At 40.0% G+C, this 23,822-nt stretch overlaps 7 protein-coding genes and 2 non-coding genes across 10 annotated transcripts; 3 read left to right on the top strand and 6 right to left on the bottom strand.

Moving 5' to 3' along the window:
- Positions 1-286: 286 nt before the first annotated feature.
- LOC111796861 (type IV inositol polyphosphate 5-phosphatase 11) lies at positions 287-4,406 on the top strand. Of its 2 annotated transcripts, none has more exons than XM_023679649.1 (7): positions 287-343; positions 2,306-2,588; positions 2,675-2,751; positions 2,822-2,947; positions 3,061-3,248; positions 3,787-3,924; positions 4,004-4,406. In XM_023679649.1, exons 2-7 carry the CDS (start codon positions 2,437-2,439, stop codon positions 4,154-4,156), a joined length of 834 nt encoding a protein of 277 aa, XP_023535417.1. In that variant the 5' UTR covers positions 287-343; positions 2,306-2,436; the 3' UTR covers positions 4,157-4,406. The 2 variants fall into 2 exon arrangements, with proteins under 2 accessions (XP_023535417.1, XP_023535418.1); XM_023679650.1 differs by having other exon boundaries at positions 296-343; positions 2,295-2,588.
- LOC111797799 lies at positions 480-563 on the top strand. The gene has a single exon (XR_002815623.1). It is a non-coding gene; the product is annotated as a small nucleolar RNA SNOR75 (small nucleolar RNA).
- Positions 806-889, top strand: LOC111797798. The gene has a single exon (XR_002815622.1). It is a non-coding gene; the product is annotated as a small nucleolar RNA SNOR75 (small nucleolar RNA).
- Positions 4,407-4,853: 447 nt separating the features above from the next.
- Positions 4,854-5,547, bottom strand: LOC111796862 (calmodulin-like protein 2). Its single transcript, XM_023679651.1, has one exon. The coding sequence runs from the start codon at positions 5,530-5,532 to the stop codon at positions 4,867-4,869; it is 666 nt and encodes a 221-aa protein (XP_023535419.1). The 5' UTR covers positions 5,533-5,547; the 3' UTR covers positions 4,854-4,866.
- Positions 5,548-7,022: 1,475 nt separating this feature from the next.
- On the bottom strand, positions 7,023-8,338 carry LOC111796858 (probable galacturonosyltransferase-like 1). Its single transcript, XM_023679645.1, has one exon. It carries the CDS (start codon positions 8,106-8,108, stop codon positions 7,074-7,076), a length of 1,035 nt encoding a protein of 344 aa, XP_023535413.1. The 5' UTR covers positions 8,109-8,338; the 3' UTR covers positions 7,023-7,073.
- An 808-nt stretch (positions 8,339-9,146) lies between these two features.
- Positions 9,147-10,494, bottom strand: LOC111796859 (calcium uniporter protein 4, mitochondrial-like). The gene is made up of 2 exons (XM_023679646.1): positions 9,878-10,494; positions 9,147-9,643 (listed from the first exon to the last, which is right to left on the bottom strand). The coding sequence occupies exons 1-2, from the start codon at positions 10,430-10,432 to the stop codon at positions 9,212-9,214; spliced, it is 987 nt and encodes a 328-aa protein (XP_023535414.1). The 5' UTR covers positions 10,433-10,494; the 3' UTR covers positions 9,147-9,211.
- A 2,008-nt stretch (positions 10,495-12,502) lies between these two features.
- Positions 12,503-14,999, bottom strand: LOC111796860. The gene is made up of 6 exons (XM_023679648.1): positions 14,535-14,999; positions 13,836-13,962; positions 13,292-13,431; positions 13,141-13,203; positions 12,980-13,048; positions 12,503-12,897 (listed from the first exon to the last, which is right to left on the bottom strand). The coding sequence occupies exons 1-6, from the start codon at positions 14,733-14,735 to the stop codon at positions 12,826-12,828; spliced, it is 672 nt and encodes a 223-aa protein (XP_023535416.1). The 5' UTR covers positions 14,736-14,999; the 3' UTR covers positions 12,503-12,825.
- A 1,564-nt stretch (positions 15,000-16,563) lies between these two features.
- Positions 16,564-19,082, bottom strand: LOC111796735 (DNA-3-methyladenine glycosylase 1-like). The gene is made up of 5 exons (XM_023679478.1): positions 18,851-19,082; positions 18,275-18,766; positions 17,771-17,912; positions 17,539-17,680; positions 16,564-17,384 (listed from the first exon to the last, which is right to left on the bottom strand). Exons 2-5 carry the CDS (start codon positions 18,654-18,656, stop codon positions 17,070-17,072), a joined length of 981 nt encoding a protein of 326 aa, XP_023535246.1. The 5' UTR covers positions 18,657-18,766; positions 18,851-19,082; the 3' UTR covers positions 16,564-17,069.
- Positions 19,083-20,281: 1,199 nt separating this feature from the next.
- Positions 20,282-23,717, bottom strand: LOC111797224 (J domain-containing protein required for chloroplast accumulation response 1-like). The gene is made up of 8 exons (XM_023680173.1): positions 22,956-23,717; positions 21,938-22,850; positions 21,775-21,856; positions 21,618-21,685; positions 21,250-21,315; positions 21,088-21,165; positions 20,812-20,988; positions 20,282-20,545 (listed from the first exon to the last, which is right to left on the bottom strand). The coding sequence occupies exons 1-8, from the start codon at positions 23,348-23,350 to the stop codon at positions 20,507-20,509; spliced, it is 1,818 nt and encodes a 605-aa protein (XP_023535941.1). The 5' UTR covers positions 23,351-23,717; the 3' UTR covers positions 20,282-20,506.
- Positions 23,718-23,822: the final 105 nt, after the last annotated feature.

The following is a 23,822-nucleotide window of genomic DNA, read 5'->3' as shown; positions in this document are numbered from 1 at the left end:
TCATTTTTGGGGTTTTAATTAAATTAATATATGGGCCGAAAGCCTCAAGAAGAAAGAAGCAATAGAGTCTATTGGGCCGAAAGCCTCAAGAAGAAAGAAGCAATAGAGTCTATTGGGCCGAAGGCCTCAAGAAGAAAGAAGCAATAGAGTCTATTGGGCCGAAGTTTTTTAGCTAAGCCCACCGAACAGCGCAAGAGGCGGGTCAGTGAGCCCTAGCCGCCAAGCATCTTTCCATTATAAATATCAAAGGAAGTGAACATCAGCAAATCAATCCTTCTCCGATGGAGCATACGCCGCATGGTTTGGTTTCTTTTTATTTTTTGAGAACCGATCTCTCGAGTAGGTGAGATTTCATCTTTGTTTACGTTTCATATTCAATCTTTTTGTTTCCGGATGCATATTTCGAATTGAATCCGATCGTTTTCTTTTCTTTAAAATAATCTTTTTGCAAAGAGTTTTCAACAATGTCGATGTTTTTTTCTCGGTGATGATGAAAAATGATGACGAGTCCGATCTCTAATCCATTCACCCCTGACGACAATTGAGGCATTTGTCTGAGAGAAATCAACCTCTTTTATTTTGTTTTTTCCTGCATTTTTACGATGATTTTTCGTTTCATTTTCAAATAAAGGATCTTGTTTAAGGATGAAAAGCTCTCGCTTCACCGTCTTAACAAATTCTGCGTACGGAACGAAGAAGCCGTCTGGCCGTCTTCTTCATTCAAAACTTGGCCGCCTGTTTGTTTCTTCTCCAAATTCTTTCAATTTCTGCAGTTTATTGACTTCTTATTTTTATATGGAGGTTTTCTCTGTGATGATGAAAAATGATGACGAGTCCGATCTCTAATCCATTCATCCCTGACGACAATTGAGGCATTTGTCTGAGAGAAATTAAACCTCACTTTTCTTCCACATTTCTTTTTTAATTCGATTCTGTCCACTGTTTTATGTTCTTATTACGATTTTGAGAGCTTATTTACGTTTTCGAATACTGTGATTTCGATTTGATTGAATCTGAGACGGTTTATTGTATTTACACAACCATAAGTGCGGCGATGATGAGAAAGCAGACTCTGGTTTATTCGAAACTGAAATTGTTTCTGTGATTATTTCTCAAGCACTTTTGAGCCGTTCCTGTGAGTACCTAGATGAATTTTTAATACAAAGTGTTTATGAACTCACATAATCTTCTAGCATTATTTCCTTGTGAGAAAATTAATGAGCTGCTGCTATGAATTCACTGCCCTTTCCTACATTCAAACAGCGATTGGACACCCCAGAGGTCACGGCGCCGACCAGAGTGCCCTTACACCAAGAAACATATACCTAAATGCTTCTCTGCAAACTAGACGATTCAACAAGATGAAGAAACAATGGGAAGTTTCTCAAGATAATTGGTTAACATTCAGAGGCATTTACTTAGCGAATGTGGCTCATATTAATAACATGGTCCTTGCGACTGCTAATGGGGAACATATTAATTTTCTTTACCAACTGAGTCGAATACCCAAGTAGGAAGCCAAAATGTATTAAAACTATACGCAAGATCGCGAACACGGAAAGGAAAGAGGACCTTAGGGTTGCGGTAATTGATGATAACTTTGCCACTACGTTCTTGGCGGACTACAAAATGGGCCAAAGCGGACTACAAAATGGGCCAAAGCGGACTACAAATGTGCCAAAGCGGACTACAAAATGTGCGAAATGTGCCAAAATGGGCCGAAACGTACTGTAGCGGTCGGATAGGCTCATAGTAATATTGTTAGTGGTGGGTTAGGTTGATGGTTATATTCAAGGGGTTAAAGCGGACTCTTTGGTTGTGGTTAGCAATAATGACTTGGTAACACATAAGAAGATGAGCATTAATGAAAGTATTAATGAATTAAGAGAGTATAAATATAAAAGAATTATGTAAATGGACCAAATAAAAATGTGCTAAAAAAGCATAATGTTTTGAAATTTAATAATAAAATGAAAATTAGATTTATAGATTAAAAAATATAGAATATGGTGTTCAAGTTTGTGTGTAACTTGGATTGCGTTGTCAAATAACTCCAAACCTAACTCTTGGAAGTTGGAAGAACAGGAAGGAACCATAACCATACATTATTTCAGAGATTTTGACTTTTCCCAGTTTCCCCAAATCTTTGTCACCGCCAAAACCTATCTTTCCACATTTATATTTCAATTCCCTGTTTATTCTTCGCCATCTATATATACAATGCGCCATCTCAAAGTTAACACGTACCCTTCCCATTATCAATTCGTTATGCGTCCCTTGAATCATCTCCTCAGATTATGTACAGGAACTAATTCAAAAACGCTGGCGCCGGCGCTCCTCCAGCACCAGGGCGGCGCAGCCCACGAAGGGATAAAAACCGTCGTGGTCGATGAAGACGTGTGCAGCGGCGTTTGCATTTACATTGTTACTTGGAACATGAACGGGCAGGCGCGTTATGGGGATTTGGAAAAGCTGGTCGGAGGAAAAGGCGGCAGCCGGGAATTTGAGCTCGTCATTGTCGGGTTGCAGGAGGTGCCACGGTCGGATGTTTCCCGCCTGTTGCAGTCGGCTTTGGCTGAGTCTCACGTGTAAGATGTTTAATTTTGGGTTGAATAAAAAATGGGTGGCTGAATTTAATTTTAATGTATGTGTGGTTTTTTGTTTTCATTTAAAGGTTGGTAGGAGAAGCAACCATGCAATCTCTGCAACTCTATGTGTTCTGCTCCAAGAACTCTGACTTTTTTATCAAAGGTAATGTCAACGATATTCAAGCCTTTGATTCTTGGGCAACCCTTCTTTAAATTTATATATTTATATGCAGAGGTGAAGGTGGATAAACAATCAATTGGAGGGTGTGGCGGATTGATGAGAAGAAAGAAAGGTGCTGTGGCCATTTTTCTTAATTACAGAGGCATCCGAATGCTTTTCATTTCTTGTCATCTCTCTGGTATGCGTCCAACTTTTATCATTCTATTTGAGCTTGAAAACTCATTCAAAACAAGCCCATTTCCAAGCTATGAGTCTTCTTTGAGTATTAGTGGCATGTTTTGGTATCTGCAGCTCACGCTCACAAGGTAGAGGAGAGGAACTGGGAGTGCAAACACATAACGCACTCGTTATTTTCAAAGAAATGGAACCCTTATGCATTGCCCGTTCAAGTCACCGTTTGGTTGGGGGATCTCAACTACAGAATTGAAGGGATCAGCACACACCCAGCTAGGAATTTGATCCACAAAAATCTTCTTTCGGTAAGTATCTTGCGTTTAATAGCTTAGGAATCACAAAACTCCACAATAATATCAATAGGAATCACAAAACTCCACAATACTATCAAGCTCTCCTGACTTATGTATTTCTTGCTTATGAACGACCTCATGATCATACTCTTAATTGGCCAATGTGAGACTCTCTCTCAACCATCTTCAATAATCTCTCTCTTCGAACAAGAGCCTTCCTTAAGGCCTATGGAACCCTCGAACAGATCCCCATTGAGCCTTCCTTGAGGCCTATGGAGCCCTTGAACAGTCTCCAATTAATGTAGGTTCGACTCCTTCTCTGGATTCCTTGATTCTTTGTTCGACACTTGAGAATTGTATTATCTATAAACTTTCATGCCTTTACTTTTGGTTTCTCCCAAGTGGCTCGTACTAATAAAGATGTATTACTTATAAACTCATGATCATCTTTTTAATTAGATAACGTGGGACTCTCTTCCAATAATCCTCAACATAATAGACCGTTTTTTGAAAAACTAATTCGTACATTGTGGTGTGGTGTTGCATGCAGCTGCTAAGGAGCAGAGATCAGCTTCTGCAAGAAGCTGAAAGAGGACGCATATTCGATGGCTACTGCGAAGGAACATTGTCGTTCAAACCGACCTACAAATACAACGTCGGAAGTAGCAAATACGACAGCAGTTATAAGGTAAAATGCTGCTAGCGGATATGTTTAGTATCCTTGTTGAGAAAATGCATTTTCTATACACTAAGGGTGTTGATGACAGGTGAGAGTACCATCGTGGACGGACAGGATCTTGTTCAAAGTAGATGAGGAGGAGAAGATTAGTGCAAATCTATGTTCCTATGACTCAATGGATGAGATTTACAGTTCCGACCACAAGCCAGTGAAAGCTCAGCTTTGTCTTCGACCGTCTTAGTACCAGCTGCTCCCCACTCCAACCCACACTGCCTTCTATGTATGTATCCCTTATTCCTAATTTCTTTCATTCCATTCCTCTCTTTTGTATTATATGCATGTGTATGTGTAAGTATGTATGTATTAAACTGATTATAATTGACTATGTATCTAGTTTAGAAAAAAATGCAATTCTCAACCATTCTCCCCTCGAACAAAATATACTATAGAGTCTCCTTCGAAGCCCTTCTCTAAAGCTCTCTAATAGTCACCCTTTAATCGAGGTTTGACTCCTTCTCTAAAGCCCTCAAACAACGTATACTCTTTGTTAGGCACACGAGTCTCACACTTTATTCAACACTTGAGTTGCTAAGTTAAGATCATGACTTTGATGTTATGTTAAGAACCATGAACCTTCACAGTGATAGAATTGTTCACTTTGAGTATAAGCTCTCGTGGTTTAATTTTGGTTTCCCAAAAAACCTCATGTGAGCTCCCACAACAATTGGAAAGAGAGGGCCAGCAATTTGAGAGAGGAGCTAGTGTTAGCGTGGACCCTGGAGGGGTGAATTATTGTGAGATCCTTCATCGATTGGAGATGAGAACGAGTGCTAGTGAGGATGCTGGGTCTTGAAGGGAAGTAGATTATGCAATCCCACGTCAATTAGAGAGATGGACAAAACAAAGAGACAATGAAAAGACAACTTATTGACACAAGATTAGGCCGTTAAGTTAAGTCATCATTCTGAGAAATTCACGATAATCAATTACACCGTCGCCGTCAACATCAAACACTCCGATCATAGCCATGCACTCTTCTATGGATTTAACGTATCCAAGCCGCCCAAACATCTTTTGCAGCCCTGCCGGTCCGATGAATCCACATCCCTTTTCACCTTCAAACATCTCAAAAGCCCTTTTCAGATCCTCTTTCTCTTCCTCCTCCCCACCCTTCACCAGCCGTTCGAAGTCTCCGAGCTCCAGTAACAAGTCACCATCCCAGTCGAACTCTCTTATCAGGCTTCGAGCATCGTCCCGTGTCATGTACTCACCGACCGATGCAAAGTAGGATTGGAGCTCGTCGCCTGAGATTTTGCCATCTCCATCGGCATCGAGGTGGCGGAAGGCAGCTTCGGCGAGCGGGGGCGCAGGCGTGAGGAGGAGTAGTGGTGGAGGAGGAGGGTTAGACCGGGTGGGCTTATGTTTGAAGCGAAGGCGAGGGAAGTTGAGGTTGAAATTGGTGTTGGAAAACCATTTGAAGGGAGTGGAAACGGGTGAAAGGGCCATGTGGTACTTGATGGTGAGGAATAAGTATGAATGAGATGATATAAATATATGTAGAAATTGGATGTGACAAAAGTGTAAAAGTCTTTTGGGAGAGTTATGAAGAAATTGCATCGAAATTTCCTTAGAAATTATCATGTCGATTCAAGCAGTTATTGCAAATTTTCTAGATCAAGGAAAATGCTTGAGCACTCATGGGCTGACCTATAATGGACTAACTATTGGGCCATGACTGCTGATGGATCCTGGGCCCAATGCATTATGGCAGCGAGTCCGGACGTCTTCTGCTTGTCTATCCATAGTCCATCATTCAAAAGCCCACTATTCTAAGTCTTCTCCCATTGCTTGCCCGGCCAAGATCACCGTTAGCAGATATTGTCCGCTTTGATCTATTGTATTGTATATCGCTGTAGGAATCTCACAGTCCACCTCGTTGGGGCCCTCACGGTTAAGTTTTCACACCCATGCTTCTAATCAATCTCCCATTAATGTGGGGATCTCATAATCCACCCACCTTGGGCCCCTATTGCTCGTGCGGGGATCTCACAATCCACCTCTTTGAGGTCCTAGCTCTCAATGTCTAGCTCTGATACCATTTATAAAAGCCTAAACAGTTTTCGGTGTCTAGCTACCCTTATAAGGAATTGCTTATATTTCCTTCTCCAATCAATATGGGGATCTCACAATCCACATTCTTAGAGCTCTAGCTATCAGTGTCTGGCTCTGATAGTATTTGTAATAGTCCAAGCATCCGGTGTCTAGCTACCCTTATAAGGAATGCTTCTATTTCCCTCTTCTAGGGATGTTACAATCCACCTCCTTGGGGCTTGAGCTCTTTATGTCTAGCTTTATACCATTTGTAACAACCCAATCTGTGCCCGATGTTTGACTACCCTTATAAGAAATACTTATATTCCCCTTTCCAATCAACGTGGGGAGCTTACAATCCACATCGCTCGATGTCTAGCTTTACTACTATTTGTAACAACCTAAGCAGCACTGGATGTCTGGCTACTCTTATAAAGAATACTTCTATTCTCCTCCCCAATCTATGTGGGGACTTCACAACCCGCCCTCTTGGGACCTAGCGCCTGATGTCGGGCTCTTATACTATTTGTAACAGTCCAAGTCCACCACTAGTAGGTATTGTCTGTTTTTGCTCGTTACGTATCGTTGTCAATCTCATGGTTCTAAAACCTCTATTAGAGAGGTTTCCACATCGAAATGTTTCGTTCCCATCTCCAACCAATTTAGGATCTCACACATTATCTTCCATTTGATTAGCCAAGAGAAGATTTCTCCCTCAAGAATCGTTAACAAGAACTATTAAAATAAATAAATAAATAATAAATAACAATGTCCGTTTATCCTTTCAAGTGGGGTAGAGTTTATGTGACATTTGCATTAATGGTTGTGGAAAAACAAAAGATCACCTACGACTTAGTATCTATCATTCATATTTCTACCTCTAATTTAAATAAACATAGAGCCCCAGCCCCACCCCACCCCACATATCCATCAGATTTTTTTAAATATAAGATTATGAATTTATTACTTCCCCTTTACTTTATACAAAAATCAAAATTTGAATACNTTGAATCAATCTCTCTATGTAAAAAAAAAAAAAAAAAAATGAAACAATCAATTTCTGGAGCTTAAGAATCAATCGAAAATGGGGTCTGTAACAAATCATATGGAGCCCAAAGGGCGTCCACAGGGCAGGGCCGGTTCGCGTCCAATCGATCCCACGGTTTACCTTTCCCACTCCAGTGCAACAAACTTACTGGACCAGGGTGCAGATTCCTGCAGACCCCTCTGATATTATCGCCGCCCAGCCCGTGCTGGTTCCACCGGTGCTCCACTGGAGTAATCCTCCCGCTGAACACCAACAAAAACGGCGGCAACGACCCCAATTCGTAGATTCTCATCCTCTTTTGCAATTCCATCCAATCCTCGATCTTCGCCGTGTAATCGCCGGCCCGCCACCGGTCCAGATCGATCACCATAACCCCCGTGTTGAAGTAACACGCTTTCCGGTTCGCAAACGTCAAAGACAGAGACGGGTTGGACCAAAACGATGGCGTGAAATAGGTGGTGAAATTGGCGTTGCAGTACTCCGGCGCGGCAAGGACCGAGTCCCCGCTGAGTGGGTGGGCGGCGAGTTTGGCAATGTCGTCGACTAGGATTAGATCCGAGTCAAGGTACACGACCCGGCCGACGCACGTGGGAAGGAGGCTGCCCAAGTAGCTACGTGCGTAGTTCAACGGACAGTCCAACGCGGATCGGATTGACGTGGAGATCAATCGCGATGCCGCCTCCTCGTCGAAAGGGTAGAGTTGGAATTTCAGGTAAGGGAATGAGCGGGAGACGACGGCGCGTAGAGACGACACGTTGGCGGATGCGGAATAGACGAAGTGGAAAATTACGTTTTGGGGACAAGAGCTGTGTTGGAGGACGGAAAGAACGGCGGCCATGGAGCCACGTATATAGGCGGTATCCAACGTCATCGCGACATGGACGGCGCGATCGAAGCAGAGATGTTGTTCGTTCGCATCGGGGTCCTGGAGGTCGTCAGCAATGGAGGGGCAATCTGGGGAATTGTAAAATTGGGGGGCTTCTCTGAAATTCGCGGCATTGGCGGCCGCGGAGACGGCGAGGAGGAGGAGGGCGACGACAAGCGCGGAGGGCATGGCGGTCCGGCGAAGGGGAAGTCAGGGAATTTAGTAATGGGAAATGGGATTTAAATGAAAGTATATAAGGAGTGAAGAGAGAGACTGAAGGCGGAAATCCGTAGCTGTACCTTCAGACCGGAGTTTGACGTTTCAACGCGTTTTTTTTTTCCTTTTTAATTGTTAAAAAATAATTTGGATGGGGAATATTTGCCTAATTTAGTCAAAGTCAACAATGTAAAGCTGAGAGATTTTTCACCCTTTTATTAAATATATATATATATTTTTTATACTTCACATTCTATGATCCAAGGAGGGCTGATATTCGACTAGTTTTATCTATTCACTCAATTTTAATTGAATTTTTTATTTCAATATTTTTAAATTTTTAGAATGTTCTTTCGTGAGTTGAAAAATATTTTTTCGAGATAATAATTTTCTTGAAAAAGTACATACAAAAAAAAGTAGTAACGAACATGTTAACATTTGACTACCTTATTTAAATTAATTTCTACAAAATTAAAATTAATATTTTGAAATATATTGTAAATTCATGAATAATAATAATGATCAAGATTGATTCTTGACTTAGTTGGTCATGTAATTTATTGCTATCTTGAATTTAAGTTTATTGAAGTTAGCTAGGTAGCTGCATGAAAATTTTAAAATAATAATTGAAGAGACATGCATAAATAAGTTTATTGAATATAAAAAATAAAATGAATGTGTGAAGGAAGTTTCAGTGGCCATAGACAAGGCAGCTTGGTTAGTAGACCTTGACTTTGTATGTCCGTACATTTGTCGCCTTGTTCTAATTTCTAAAATTTTCCAACATTCAAACCTTTGGAATAATTTTCTTTGCTTTTCCTTTTTCATGAATTTTATTATTATTATTATTATTTTGTTTTTAGTTGTTATTGTTACTGTTTGTGCCTAATTCTAACTGTTTTCTCATTGTATTTATATGGCAGTCTTAAATCTTCAAACTCTTTAATTCTTAAAAATGATATTATATAAAAAATAAATATAAGTTTCAATATAAAAAAGAGTATAGAAATTTACGCGCTCATTTTCGTTTTCTTTTTCAAATTTGGAAGACAATGTATATCATAATTACCTGAGTATTATGATAAGCCTCCTCTGTGGTTTGGATAGCAAATTCTTCTGAGCTCATTGTAGTTGTCGATGTCGAAGTTATGAGACGCCATGAGTTTCGTCTGCTTGGCTTTAAAACGACGTCGGAAGACGCCTTCGAAAGTGGGCTCTGTGGATGTTGAGAGGAAGAAGCCATAGCCGAGGGTAAAGTAAAGGGATGTCGCGAAGAAGCAAATGGGCTCCATTACGTCCCAGCTTAGCTCCCAGAATGTGAGCCTCATGAAGCCCAATGTCTGGCCCATTACAAGGCCCAATCCGCAAAATAACTCGGCCTGAACTTGGGCCTTGGCCTTTTTGTCAATCGCTGCCTTCTGCTTCTCCATTTCGGATAGTTGTTTGAATCTTGGGTCGTCTGGCGTTGCTATAGATCGAGATATCATCGTTTCCATTGATTTTGCCACCTGCAAACATTTCGAATTTCATTTAAATCAAACAATTTTCACTGAAAAGGTCACCATTTTGTCCCAAATTTTAAACTTCTTCAAACATTTTCCCCTACTCTGCATATTCGTATAGTACTGTTCATCATCATCGTCCTCTTAAATCGGTATTTCCGTAAGGGATGGATTGGGCCAGTTTTCTTTTTAGTTTGTAAATTTTCACCTCGCAACATCTAATCGGAATTTTAATTATACCTGATCGGGGCGGAGGAATACAATGTTCCCAAGGACGATGACGCTGCCGGATTTATCCAACAACTTGGCGAATTCAGCACCATCATCCTTGTTTCCACAATCATCAATACAAATCCGAGTGAACTCAGAGTACGAAATCGAACTCCTCGGGATATCTCTAAGTTTCGCCTTAAGCTTCTCGACCTGTGACAGCCTTATGATTTTCCTGGCATCGTCAATCGAGATTCCACATCCAGAAACAGAGCATTCATTTTCTAACGAAGCCGGAGGTATAAGGCCGTCGAGCCGAATTCGATCTCCAGTAATGTTGCTACCTCCGATCTTCTCTCGAAGCTTATTGCCAACCGACGTAGACAACAACTCCGAGATCGGAGGCGTGGAAGGCGAATGATAGATGGCTCTCCTATGAAGCAACCGCCGGAAAACGGCCTTGACGGCGGAATCCATCGGAGGAGAAAGATAATCGCGGCGGAGGCTGAAACAGAGAGATGGTGAAAACGGATTAGTTCTGTAAGCATCAAGAAAGCGCTTGCAAAGAGGTCTCCGGAACGCCATTGATGGAGAAGAGAGGAAGAGGAAGAGGAAAGAAATTGGGGGAGGGGAAATTGTAACGTAAAATTAGGGCACAGAGTTGGAATGACGAGAGGAAGAGAGAAGAGGAAGGGGTTATATAGGTATAACCATCCAAAGGAAGAGGAAGTGAACGGCAGTGAGTAGCGTGGGTCCCGCCTTGTTATTTGTCCTCAGCTGACGTCAGCACCGAATCAACCTCAAGAGAATCTAAATTAATTATATCAAGATTTTACCAAAAATAAGTTAGTCCAGCAAATGTTAAATTTAAAACCTCAAAATTACCAATTTACCCTCCCGTTTCCATCTTTCTTTTTCAAAAAACCTGAGGGTGTCGTCTATGCACCGAAGCAACCCATGCTGTTTTTTTTTTTTGTTTTGGTTTGGGAATTTGCTATAATAAACTATGGCTACCCTGAAAGGGGATGTTAAGTTGTTAACCATATAGATTCTCTCATCAAAAGTTTTCACTTTTCACAAATAAATATTCATTTCATGATACGAACAAGAGAATTGAAATAGAGACGAGAACAGAGAGAATGAAGGTCATGCCCCATCTCGTGAACATCTCTAGAAGAGAGGTGTCAAAAGCACGAGGGCATAGTACCTAGTGAGCGATGGGTGAAAGAAGGGGTGGGCTAGTGATGTAGCACACAACAAGACATCCTCCCAAAGTTTTGTTATTACTTGCCCCTCACGACTCACGCGACCCTCCCTTAATTTCTCCCCCTTCATGCTTTTTGACCCTTCTTAAACTATTAGCGCACGCCCACGACACGACACATGGAATCAATATTCCTTTAACGTTAAATCTTCTCCTCAAACTCTACTTGGGCTTTGTCTGCATTTTAAATGGGCCCAACCTCTTCCTTCCATAAATATCCAAACTAAAGCAGGCTCGGCCCAAATCTCACATGGGCCCACATTGAACTGTAGTTAGTATTGGGCTAGAAAATCAGGCCCATGACGAAAAGGTGTTGATCCCACAAATCTTCAAAAGCCCCGAAATTTTCCACTCACCGAGATTTAGGCGGGAATACGATTTAAAATTCAAAAAATGCCACAAGGATATTTTTCAACCCAACCGTCAAAATTTGTAGCCGTTAATAATTTAATTGAATATATATTTAAATTTATTGTGGAGACTGTGAGTGTGACTAAATAGTGAGAGGTCTGGACTATAGCAGATTGAATTGAATGAAGAGAGATGAGAGTTTGGTATCTGAAAATAGACAGCAAAACGTGAGAGGGCCCCGCTTTGATTCTTAAAGATCTCTTCTTTCTTTCCATACTTTATTTCACGCATTCAATTACACCTTCATAGCTGGCCCCCTCTTCCCCTCTCTATTTCTTTTCCTCTCCTCCATCAATTCATTTTCTCCATTTTCATAATATTCTATATGGATTAGAGTTGAACGGATCAATCATTACAAGAGTAGAAACTTATTTCTAGTAGACACGTTTTAAAATCATAAGACTGACGGTGATATATAATATGCTAAAGCGAACCATATCTACTAACAGTAGTCTCGAGCGGTTACAAATGATATCAGAGTCAAACACCGGGCGATTCCGTCCCAATGATGGTAGATTGTAAGATCCCACATCAGTTAGAGAGAGAAACGAGCCTGCCATAGGAGGGTGGATTGTGAGATTTTACATCACCCACATCAATTAGAGAGGGGAACGAGCCCCCACCAAAGGAGGGATTATGACCTACATTGGTAAGAGAGGGGAACAATCTCCTTAGAAGAGTGTAGATACCTTCGGAGAATGAATCATTCTTTGTAAGAGTATAAAAACCTCTCCCAGTAGACTCAACGGAATTTTAAGATCATAAATCTGAGAGAGAGCAAACAATATCTACTCATAATAACTTTTTTGAATATGAATCTATAATCTTTATCAAAAGTTACAAAAACACAACAGATGAACATAATCATGTGGGTTTTACAGCATTTGTAAAGATTAATATGCAACATAACAGAAGCCAAGAATAAAGACTGCGGTTAGACATTGATTCATTGGTATAATCGAGATGTCAAGAAACAAAGATAAAGCATTAAAAGAATATACACATTCATTTCAAGATACCCGGTCTCCCAAGTCAGCATTCAATCCATCGAGGCTTAGGAAAATGAAGTCTGCAAGGACTTCTTAGTTTTCGTAGGTCTGTTTGCCAGTCATACATACATTATATAATTACTATATTCATCTACCATAATTACACTAACAAAAGGGTAACGATACCTCGATAACAAGCCAAGATACTTATATTACAGAGAACCATTAATGCAGCGGGGAAGTGGGAATTTCGGGTACTGCTGTTTCTTGAGTTAGAAATGGTGGAATAAGCTTGGTGTTACAGCCTTTACTCATCATTTGCAGATGGTTTTGAGTCTCTTTGCAGCGTGGACAAACCCGACAATCACCTGTAACTCGTCGATTTGCTGCACAAGCATTGTGAACAAACGAACATGTTATGGGACGTACTACGCAACAATTAACGGTTAGACCAAGAAAATTAAGTACCTGTGACATGAAATGCCTTTGAACAACATCCACCAGCTGCTCTTTTGATGGGTTAGGAAAAGCATCCACCTAGAACACATGGAATTCTCTCAATCATGGTGGTAGAAACATGCAGCTTAACCAAACCATCACACACTTATACCAAAGTAGCGGTAACTTACAAGATTGAAGTGTCGCCAATATCTCCATAGGGCAGACATCTCAAGTTTACCAAGGTCAACTTTCTGTACAGGTAACATCATTAATCAAAACCCAACTTAAATTACAAGCGTAGTATCATTTCATTCAAAAAATGATCAGTTTCTTAAGTACCATGGACCCACGAGGGGTGGAAATAGATCCTTTGGACTGTGATTCATAAGAGAAGGATCGGCCGATGGTTTTGTGTGACGATCCCGATGATTTGTGCGTCCGATGTCTTGGTCTATGGGACTTTAGAGTGTCATCAGATGCTGGGAAATCAGAATACCAAAAGCATTATGAAAAAAGTAAAGCATGGGGAGGGGCCAGAAGAGAAGGAATCAAAGACACAACAAGGTTTCAAATAAAGTAAAAGGTGAATGAGCAAAGAATCCTAAGTACCAACCTCAAACCACTATTCCTAGAACGCATATCATTCCACAACAACTACAGAGGACCAATGAAACAATTACCCAAAACAAGCAAGCGTTTTAATTATGAATACCCTAATCAGAATCAAACAAAAGTGGAGACAATAAGCTTTTTTTGGGGCCTTTTTACTATGTTTAATTGATGCCAGCTTACAATATTCACTAATCTAATCCATTTGAAGAATCGACAATCAATTGTTGTGTATTCAATCAGTGAACAAGAATAGGAAAGATTCTGAAGTTACCCATATCGGATCCATTCCAGTGTACGTTTTCAAATTCGAAATCATCATCGTCCTCGTTGCCAGTCGGAGCTCCGATTACACTGAGGGCATTTCTCTGTAGCTTAACTTCAATGCCGTTCGTGAGAACCTGAGGATTTTTTAATTTCGAAATTAAACGCTAAATCTAGAATGTACCCAAAATCTAGTGACCTGCAGATTTCAAAAGAACAATCCCACTGTTCTAACATCAATGCGACAGCTGGATAAACATGGAAACAAACTTCAAAATTCTTAGGAAGAATATCTGAAGGAAACAGAACAATAATCTGGGGAGATTCGTGAAATTATGAAATCGAAATTCAATAAAAAAAAATCCAATATTGCAATAAATGGATTTTACATTGTTAATGAAAACCCCATCTCCAATCACCAGATCCATAGGTCAAATTGAACATGCAATTCATAGCTCAAAGCCCAAAATCAAAGCATAAAACCGATTCTCTTTCCATAGTAGATTCAAAACTCGTAAATGGATGTAATAAACAGAGTGAACATACAATAATAGCTGGAAACCACAACGACAAAATTGATTAAAAAACCCCGATTAAACAAAATTGTGAATTGGGGAAAACAGCATTGACACTCGAAATTGATTCAATCCAGACTCATTGTGCCCTAGTCTCACTTACACAAACAGGTCAATTAAACAAAGTGACATACCAGCCAATGCCATCCGCCCAAACCAACAGCCTTTTTAACAACGCCTTGAAGTCCGACGAGCACCGATTTGGTGCGGTTGTTACCAGTGACGACAACTTTCGTATGACGAGGGAGAACAGAAAGCTCCTCTTCACTACTATCGCCACTGGTCTGCAACTGCGAGAAGCCGCCATTGACGGAGCTCTCCACTGCTTCAAGCATTCCCGAATCCTTCGGCAATCAATTCGAGAAAACAGGGGAAAATTCAATAGAAACAGAGCTTGGAAATTAGACGATGCAGAAAGATCAAGGAGTTTCGAGCATGTTTTCGGGAATTTCAGCAGCAAAAGACAGCGAAATCGCAGAGAAATTTGGGAATTTTCGTCGACAACAAACACATAGCAGAGTAAGAGAGAGATAGAGTAGAGAGAGAATGTGTGCTTTATTTGAGAGAGAGAAATGAGAGTGACTTGAATTGTTCATTGGTGTGTATTGCTACGAATCCCAACGTCTTTAAAGCAACTAATTACAAGCCGCCACGTGTAATCAGATCACTCTCTCCAATTCTTTCCCAAAAATCATCTTTACTATTATTCTCCTTCTTCCTCCCGCCTTTCAAATAAATATCTCCCAACCCCTAGAAATTACATTAATTACAATAAATCAATCACTAATAATTAATTAATTAATTTAATAATATATTTATATAACGAAAAAGAAAAAGAAATTTCTCTCGTGATTTTTCTTGCTTTGTATGAAAGAGGAAAATGTATGGTAATTACGTTTGTTGTAAAAAAACTCGACAGGAGGACAGAAAACCGCTAGCGGTTTTGTTTTTTTAATACCAGAAATGTGGCAGGCAAGGTGACAGGATGGTGAAATGACGAGAATACCCCTGAACGATATTTCAATGTCTGTGGACATGGACACAGAGGCAAAGAGAATCGGAAGTTGATTTTATATTTATTTTTTTAGGGTTTGTTAATTATTATATTGTTATTTTATTAAGAAATAAAATTAGGGGAATGGGACATGAGTCAACCCAAATGAGTGCCTCAAATTACGTTGGAACCCACAGTGACAGCGTTTTGTACTGTCCTTACCACACCCTGTCCTTTCAATCACTGTTTCTTCTTACCCTTTTCTTTTTCCTTCAAATTCAATGTTTTGGAATTAATTTATTACTATATAAAGTTCAACTTTAAAATTTTAATTTGTCTGAATTCAATCTTCAAATTAATATTTACTATTAGTTTAAACAAATCATTAGAACAAATTTTTAACTTTATAAAAAATATAGTTACTGAATTTAAATAATGAAAAAGTGTTATTTTATACTTTATTTAAAAAGTCATGTACCAAAATAGAATATATCTAAAATAGTTAGACCCAAATGCTATTTTATTTATTTATTTTTTTTCTTTCTTTAGGTATACGTATGGGTGGAAGGAGGGTGGCGTGTCGTATTGAAATTGTGAGTCACGGGATTACGTTAAATTGGTTGGCGAGCATACGTGGAAGAGGACAGGAGGATTTAGTCCGTTGGATCATTTCCCGCCAGGATAAGGAATGATGAGCCGTTGATTGGTGAGACGACGGTGGATTGGATGGGAAAATGATAATCATAGCTTTTATCTAGAGAAAAAAAAAATAATAATAAATAAATACATAAATAAACAAAACTGTACCCTGTAACGCATAAAGCCGACGAAAGCTGTAGAGCTTGTGTCGTCCTCCTGTCATCCACTTCCCTCACATCGCATTCCGAATTGTCAATTTCAACACCTTTTTTCTTTTCTTCCAAATTTTCAACATTTCATCTTTAATCCTTATATACGCATAAACTAAATATGTGACTAAAAGGAGCATAATTCAACCTACATAATATATAAATATACATACATACATATATATATTTCTACTTCTTTATTGAAGTTGAGGAAGAATTGTCGACATTTTTAGTCAAATTTAACATTCAATATTATTAATGAGCTTTATTAAAAAAAAATATATTAATACACAAGGAACCTTTTAAGCAATAGCAAGAAATTGAAAAAACACTTAAATATCATGAATTTAGCCTAATTTTTTTATTGCTTTATTGGTTAATTTTTATGAATTATTTGTTGGGTTTCAAGCAGGAGGAATTGCGACGGCTACGAAATCATTGGGCCTTCCCGGGAACTTGGGCCCACATTTCTATTGGGCTAAATTTTGCAAGGAGACTTAAGGCCTAATGAGTCCGAATATTCGAATTCGACCCTGGAATTCTGCGACTCGTAACCTTAAATCTTACGGAAACTACTAACGTTATAAATGTTGGAGTAAGAGAAACATACCATTGTTCTTATGCTCTGCCACCGAAGCGTGTTCTGAAGGTTGAAAAATAGTTACAGGAAGCCAACATGTTTTTGTCGTCTGTAAATACAAATTACAATTAAGAATTCTAAACAAAGGAGAATTTAAACTACTCAGCATCAGATCATCAGAACCATTTTATCACACTGATTTCTAAGATTAGTTAGAGATAACCTTTTTTTTTTTTCTATGAACATGTCAAGATCTAGTCTCCAAAGCTCCGGTGAGCAACTCCGATCGCTGACCTTCTACTCTTAATTTCATACCATCGCACTCTTGATATCTGAAGCAATTGACTAAGTGATCGTTAACAATTCCGGTAACCTGCATGAAGGAATAAACCACAGTTGGCCCAACACAACGAAAGCCTCTTCTTAGCAAATCCTTGCTCATGAACTCTGCTTTCGGCGTCTTTACCGGTACTTGACGGGCATATCGAAATCTGTTTGTTATAGGCTTCTTGTTGACAAAGCTCCAACAATAGTTGCTGAAGGTACCAAATTCCTGTTGAATCTGTGGAGAAGTCAAAAGGCAATGGAAACGTAGAGATTCAGCTTTCAACCGCTTGAAAGGGATGGAAGTTGAGACAACCAAACGCCTGTTCTTGTGGGTTGGCTTTGGCTTAACAAAAAATAGGAAGTGCTAAAGCTTAACCAAAACTCAATACCTTGAGTACTTGATTAGCGTTCTCCACGATTGCACGAAGCTTTGGTTCAGATAGGAGCTGGATGCCATTTTCTTTTAGTGTCGTAAACTCATTCTGTGTGAACTTAGCGATGGTAGATGGGTCAAAATCATTAAAAACTTTCCTGCAAAGAAGAGAGAAATGGAAGACAATTTAGAACAATGTTCTTTTAGGGACTGATTTGTATTCAAGTTTTGGGAAAAAATGAAGAGACCTAAATATATCTCTCTTGCAAAGAATCAAGGGCCAAGTAAGCTCTGCTAAGGCTTGTGATAATACAAGTAACTCAAACAGCTTCCTGTCGTCATGAACTGGGACTCCCCATTCTTCGTCATGGAAAGCGATGTAAAGTGGGTCTACAACAAGAAACCATCACAATACATTACAGGATAACCAGAGATTCATAATCCATGTGAATGTAACTGATTTTTAAAAATAGTTAAATTCACATATAATAATGAATTGTAATGTTCAAATAACATAGTAAGTAAAATCCTTCATGCAACAATAAAATATGAAGAGGTTAAATATTTGATTGCATTACAATACAATAATCAAAATATTTCAATGCAAGTAGAAAATGAGTATTGAACTAAGATAAACTCTATTATTATGTCGAATTGAAATTGTGCGATTGTCTTCTGTCCATCTCATATCCATTGTTTCCTCGATTCAAATAAGCAATAGTCAATAATAAGCAGAGTTTGAGCTTGCTTACCAGAATAAGGCGTTATCCAACCACAGCGTTTCCCCGGAACCGAGAGACTAGGCGTCGTTGAGGTTACGTTTGGATCACCTCCGGCAGCAACAGCCTTCACAGGCTTCACATCGCAGGGCTTCACTTTCGGATTCAACAATTTGGTCGAATAGCTGCTTAATAAAGAATCGGATGAGCAGGAGCTCCCGATGGAGCTATTGTCTCGAATAACCGATTCAGGAATCGCCGGAAGCGCCTTGTTCTGCTTCTCTGAGTTCTTCAAAGTCTCCTGTTTACATTTCGGCTTCTCAGGCGCCCTATCTCTGTTCCCGCCGGGTCCAAGAATTTCTCGGGACTCCAAAACAGGTTTAGCGTGCGAATGGAGCTTCGTAGCCACAGACATTGCTCGTGAAAGATATCCGTCAACGAAAATCCCTTCCAGAATCGAATTCTGTGTGGAACAAAACAAAGAAAGCTCGGCAACGAACGTCGAATTTTCCAGAGACAACACAACTGTACGATTTGAAGGCGAGACAAGACGAAAATGAAGAGATTATTGATACTGCAAATGCAAAAGAGCTTTAGAGAAAGCCTTACGGTTTGGGAGTGAAGAGCAGAAAGGCGTCGTGGCGAGAGAGAGAGCAGTGACTCCGTGGGCAGAGAACGACGAAGAAACGGGTCGATAGCTGAGAGGATGTTTAAGCGGAGGAAGGATTGTTTGGATTTGTACGGGAAACCTACAACAGCCGGTGACAATGCACGCGTGGCTATGGAACTTTACCTGTTTATCTTCAAGTAGGAGGACTCCATGGCTATGCCATTTTTTCTTCCGTACTCATTAAATTTGTTGAAAGTGTAGGAATTACCTTGTGTGTAAATTTTTTGTTAATATTTTAAATAAAAGGGCTAAAATAGTCATACTTAAACTCTTTTGAAATTACCCATCAAAATTCTTCCAAATAGAAATCAAAATGGGTATTTAAACCTATAATTTACCATGCATTCCTCCCTCTTAAAATATTTAAGTTTTTAATTTTATTCTAATAAATTCTTAAACTTTTAAGACATAAAAAAAAGGATGGATTCATTATAAATTTAAATTTTAAAAATGTAAAAGGTGACTTGCAAACATGTAGAAGGGTATAAATGGAATTGGGGGGGGGTGTATTTGAGGAAGAAGTAGAAACACAGGGGCGGGAAGGGGGATGGCTTAGGCAAAGCGTCACAGTCGGTTGGTGATGTGGGTAAAAGGACTTTCTTACCCTTCATAAAAAGAATCCAAAGAACTCCCTCACCCCTTACCAGACAAACACAAAAAGAACTGCCCTTTTGGGAAGAAAACACAATAAAATAAATAAATAGATAGATAAATAAATAAAAGGCACAAAAAGAACAACAATAGTGGGTAACCAACGGCTACCTCACCCGCCTCCACTCAAAATCATCTACGAACTTTTTTTTTTATTTAATGGGCTTCCTTTGTGGGCTTTCAGCCCATTTCATCCCTTATTCATGGGCTCCAACCCCCAGGCCCATCTATTCATGGCCCAAATTCAGAAACGTGAATTAGTTTTTGTTTCACGGGAAATTGGAAGGCCTATTTTGGAACAAACCACTAAAAGTAGCCACACGTGAGATCAACGTGCCACACCAATCCACCATATTTCCAATTTTGCCCCTGCATATTGATTCACGCTCACCTTTACCCTCTTTATTTCTCTAATTAATTAGTGAGGGTGTGACTTCCCCTCTAACGTCCAAACCCACTACAAGCAGATATTGTTTGCTTTGGCCCATTACTTATTACCGTCAGCCTTTCGATTTTAAGACATCTACTAGGGAGACATTTTCACATCCAAGGAATGTTTTGTTCCACTCTCTAACCAATGTGAGATTTCACAATCCATCTTTTTTGGGAGCCAGCGTCTTCGCTGGCTAACTCCTCGGTGTCTGGCTTTGATACCATTTGTAACATGTATTTTAAAATTGTAAAACTGACAACGAAACGTAACGAGCTAAAACGACAAATATCTCAAAACAATCTTCAAACGATTGTGATCATAAAATAATAAAAAAAACATTATTTCAAGAAAAAAAATATTTAAATTATTTTTCTTTATTAAAGGACATTTGGATTTTGTACGTAAACAAATGCAAATGACACTTTAAAAAGCATAGAGACATCTCTTTGTGTGCACCTCATTGTCTTCCATTCTGCGAAAATCACAGTTCCCATAATGCCGCGATTATATATCATTGTCCACTCAGCGTATTGAAATGAGTCCAAGCCTCCTACATGAATCCATAGAACAACATTGAGCTATTAAACACACATGAAAGGCACACCCAATCAATACCTCAAATCGTTAACGCATTCTATTCTCTACCTAACGGTTAAAAGTTCGAAACTCCACCCGAACATATTGTAGAACTCAAAAAGAAAATCAGAAATCCCGACTCTTTAAAACGCTCAAATCATCAGCTTCTGTCAAAAGACAAGCTAGTAGAACTGTTTGACCATATCATAGAATTCATGTTTGGTTGTAACTTTTGAATACCTGTAGTATTTCAAAAACTTTTGCTGCAATATACTTTTGATCTGATGAAGCACCCTTCTGTTGTAGCTTATCAGGGTGAAGGTACAGCAAAGCCTTCTGATAAGATCTCTTGACTGCATGTCCATCGATTATATCAACCAGAGGAACAGCCTTCCATCCGCTCTTAGGCCAAAGAACCTTGCACACAACAAAGAACAGTTTATAGAAATTGAAGAAACGTCGAGCGTCGACCTCAAGAACGAACAACAAACAGAGTTAATAAGATGACAGTCTCACATATTGCAAAGTTGACAGCAGCGAACGTATATTCCCTTCCTTCCCGTTCGACCAATGTCGTATTTTAGTATCGATAGCCTGCATCGTGACAAGTTCTTATCAGCTTACTTCCCCACCTGCTGCAATAAACATAATACATGTACTTAATGTGAGATGCATTACTTGTAATCCTTCACGACCATTGTCTGTTACTCTGGAATCATCATAGTCTTGTGGTAATTCTTTTACCTGTCATAAACCAACCAAATCAGCTCGTTAGATTGTTGGCCATTAATTGGTACAAAGCATTCATACTTGATGCATAAGTTTATATATAACTGATGCAATTTGCTAGCAGATATTGTTCACTTTAACCCATTATGTATCGCCACCAGCCTTACGGTTTTAAAACGCGTCTACTAGGGAGAGGTTTCCACACCTTTATAAGGAATGCTACATTCCCCTCTCCAACTGATGTGGGATCTCACAATACTAGATAAAATTGATTTAAAGAGTAAACTGAAAATTCATTTTTGCAAGGATGAACATACCGAGAAATGCTCTTGGAAGGGCTCCTCCACGTCCGGAGTCGTAGACTTTGCGACACCGGGAACATGAACTGACATCAAGAAGTAATGTATTATGCAATGGATCATCGAGTCTTTGTTAGAAACTATGAAGTACACAGCACACAGATGCATGACTAACCAGTGTTTGGTGCTGGACTTCTGTAGCTAGCAGCTTTTTTAGCAGAGTGATCATCCACTGATTGCTTGGAAACATCATCTCCCTACAAAGATTGAAAACTGAGGTCCATCAAAAATATTTTTGACTTGCAAATTCTTATCTTCAATGGTGCAAAAGAGAGTACCTTGATGGAAGCATCTGTATTCTTATTCAGCTTGGGTTTCTCATCCTTCCTTATTTTATTGACAGTTGCTTCTGTTTGAGCTTTTGAAGCACTTTCCTGTTTCCTTGTAGAGCTATCATTTGCTAAATCGACTACGTCTCGGGGTTTCGACGCAGGTTCTTGGTCGAAAATCTTAACGAACTCCGAAATTTTCCCCCCAGCTTTCTTTCTGCCAATGTTATGCCCAGATTCCATGTCTGCACTTAGGAAACTAGGTGTCTTCATTTTTGAATTTCTCAGTGAAGTTTGTCTGCTCAAGTTTTCTGAAGGAGCGGCTGAAATTGTTTCCTCAAAACTTCCACCAGCCTTTCTTTGATCAACACCAGCTATGTCAGGCAGTAAACCCGTCCCCTTTTCGTCATCGACGTTTGTAGTTTCGTGAAAGACGAGAGGAAAATCGATGTGCTGTATAGTTGATGTTGGGGAATGCATCTCATTTTTAGTCTTCACTACCCTATCGGTCGAGCTCGAGCTTCTTCGGATCATAGTCTTTGGTCTTGATCTCGATCCGTTCCCTCCTCTCAGTGGCATCATCAGAGGCACCCCTTTGCTTGCCCATTTGTAAATGGAGAAATGGAACTGAAATTGACCACTACCATTAGAATCCTCTAAACTATCTACTCCTTTCGTTGATCTGTTTCCACTCATAGCATTACTATCAGACTTTCTAAAGGATGATGCTTCCTCACTGCCACGTTCTTGGAATTCAGAAGACAAAAGACCAGAACGATGGCTTGATGTGCTTGAAGAAAATCTGGAAAGAGTGAACCTAGGAGAATTTGTATGGCTTCCATTCAAGCCACCGTCCTTGTTTCTTGATGGGTTCGATCCAAACGCTGGTAAATCACTCCCTTTGGCCAATCTTGAGGGTAGGCTGCCACAAATCAAAGAGCCATACATTAACGCTTAGAAAATTAGCCATCAATATAATCTTGGAATGAAACCCATTTATGAAATCAAGAAACGGAAGAAGAAGAACCTTAATTGTGCAGGGAGGGAAGAACTGCCGAAGGGCTCTACCGGCGGCGGAAGAGGTCTAGCAGGACTTAGAATCCCCGAACCAGGAATCGAAGAGAATAGGTCACGCTCATGACGGCGAGGAGAAGAACTCACCGATTCATCGGCTTGGAAGATATCGTCGTAAAAATCATTGCTCGGAAATCGCCGCCCGTGGACACCTTCTTCCCCGAACACCGGTTTCTCATTCAAACCAGACCAGCGACTACTCCGGCCCGACGGTGCTTCATCATCGCGGCGTTTCAATACGAAGGAATCCACCGTCTCGGAGAAGCTGTACCGTGTTTCATGAACGGACGACCGCCTCCTCGGAGGGCCACCGAACACGCCGTGAAAATCAACATCGTCCGATTCCATTTTCTTCCCTTTAACCGAGCCCCATCTAACAGATTCCTAGCTTCAGCAGCTTCAATTTCAAATAACAAATGGCGGGAACGGCGAACCCGCGAGTTTTTTCCACGGGTTAACTCAGTTTCTCTCGAAACAGTAGCAGAGGAAGTTGAAGGGAAATGGAACAACGATTTAGCGGAGGAGCTTAGTGAAAACGAAAAGACAGAAGAAGACGGAAGTGGGGCTGCGGAAAGAGCCATCTGGGATTCAGAACCACACAAGCTGTTGGAGAAGATTTGATTTTGTGGATAAGAGAAAAACTCAAAAACCAAACGAAGAAAGGTCATTAGGCTGCGCACAGCATCTGCAGCAGCCAAACAATATTCTCTTGGTGACCATTAACCAGAAATTCTTGTGATGTTCATTGATCCGAAAGTCCCTACAGACACAGTCAAAAGTTAGGAAAGACAAGCAGCTGTCATCACAGTTGAGATTGTCA

The sequence above is a fragment of the Cucurbita pepo genome, chromosome LG06, assembly GCF_002806865.2.
Source record: "Cucurbita pepo subsp. pepo cultivar mu-cu-16 chromosome LG06, ASM280686v2, whole genome shotgun sequence".
Lineage (NCBI taxonomy): Eukaryota > Viridiplantae > Streptophyta > Magnoliopsida > Cucurbitales > Cucurbitaceae > Cucurbita > Cucurbita pepo.
The sequence above is the reverse complement of the archived record's forward strand: the minus strand, read 5'-3'. Positions and strand labels throughout refer to the sequence as shown.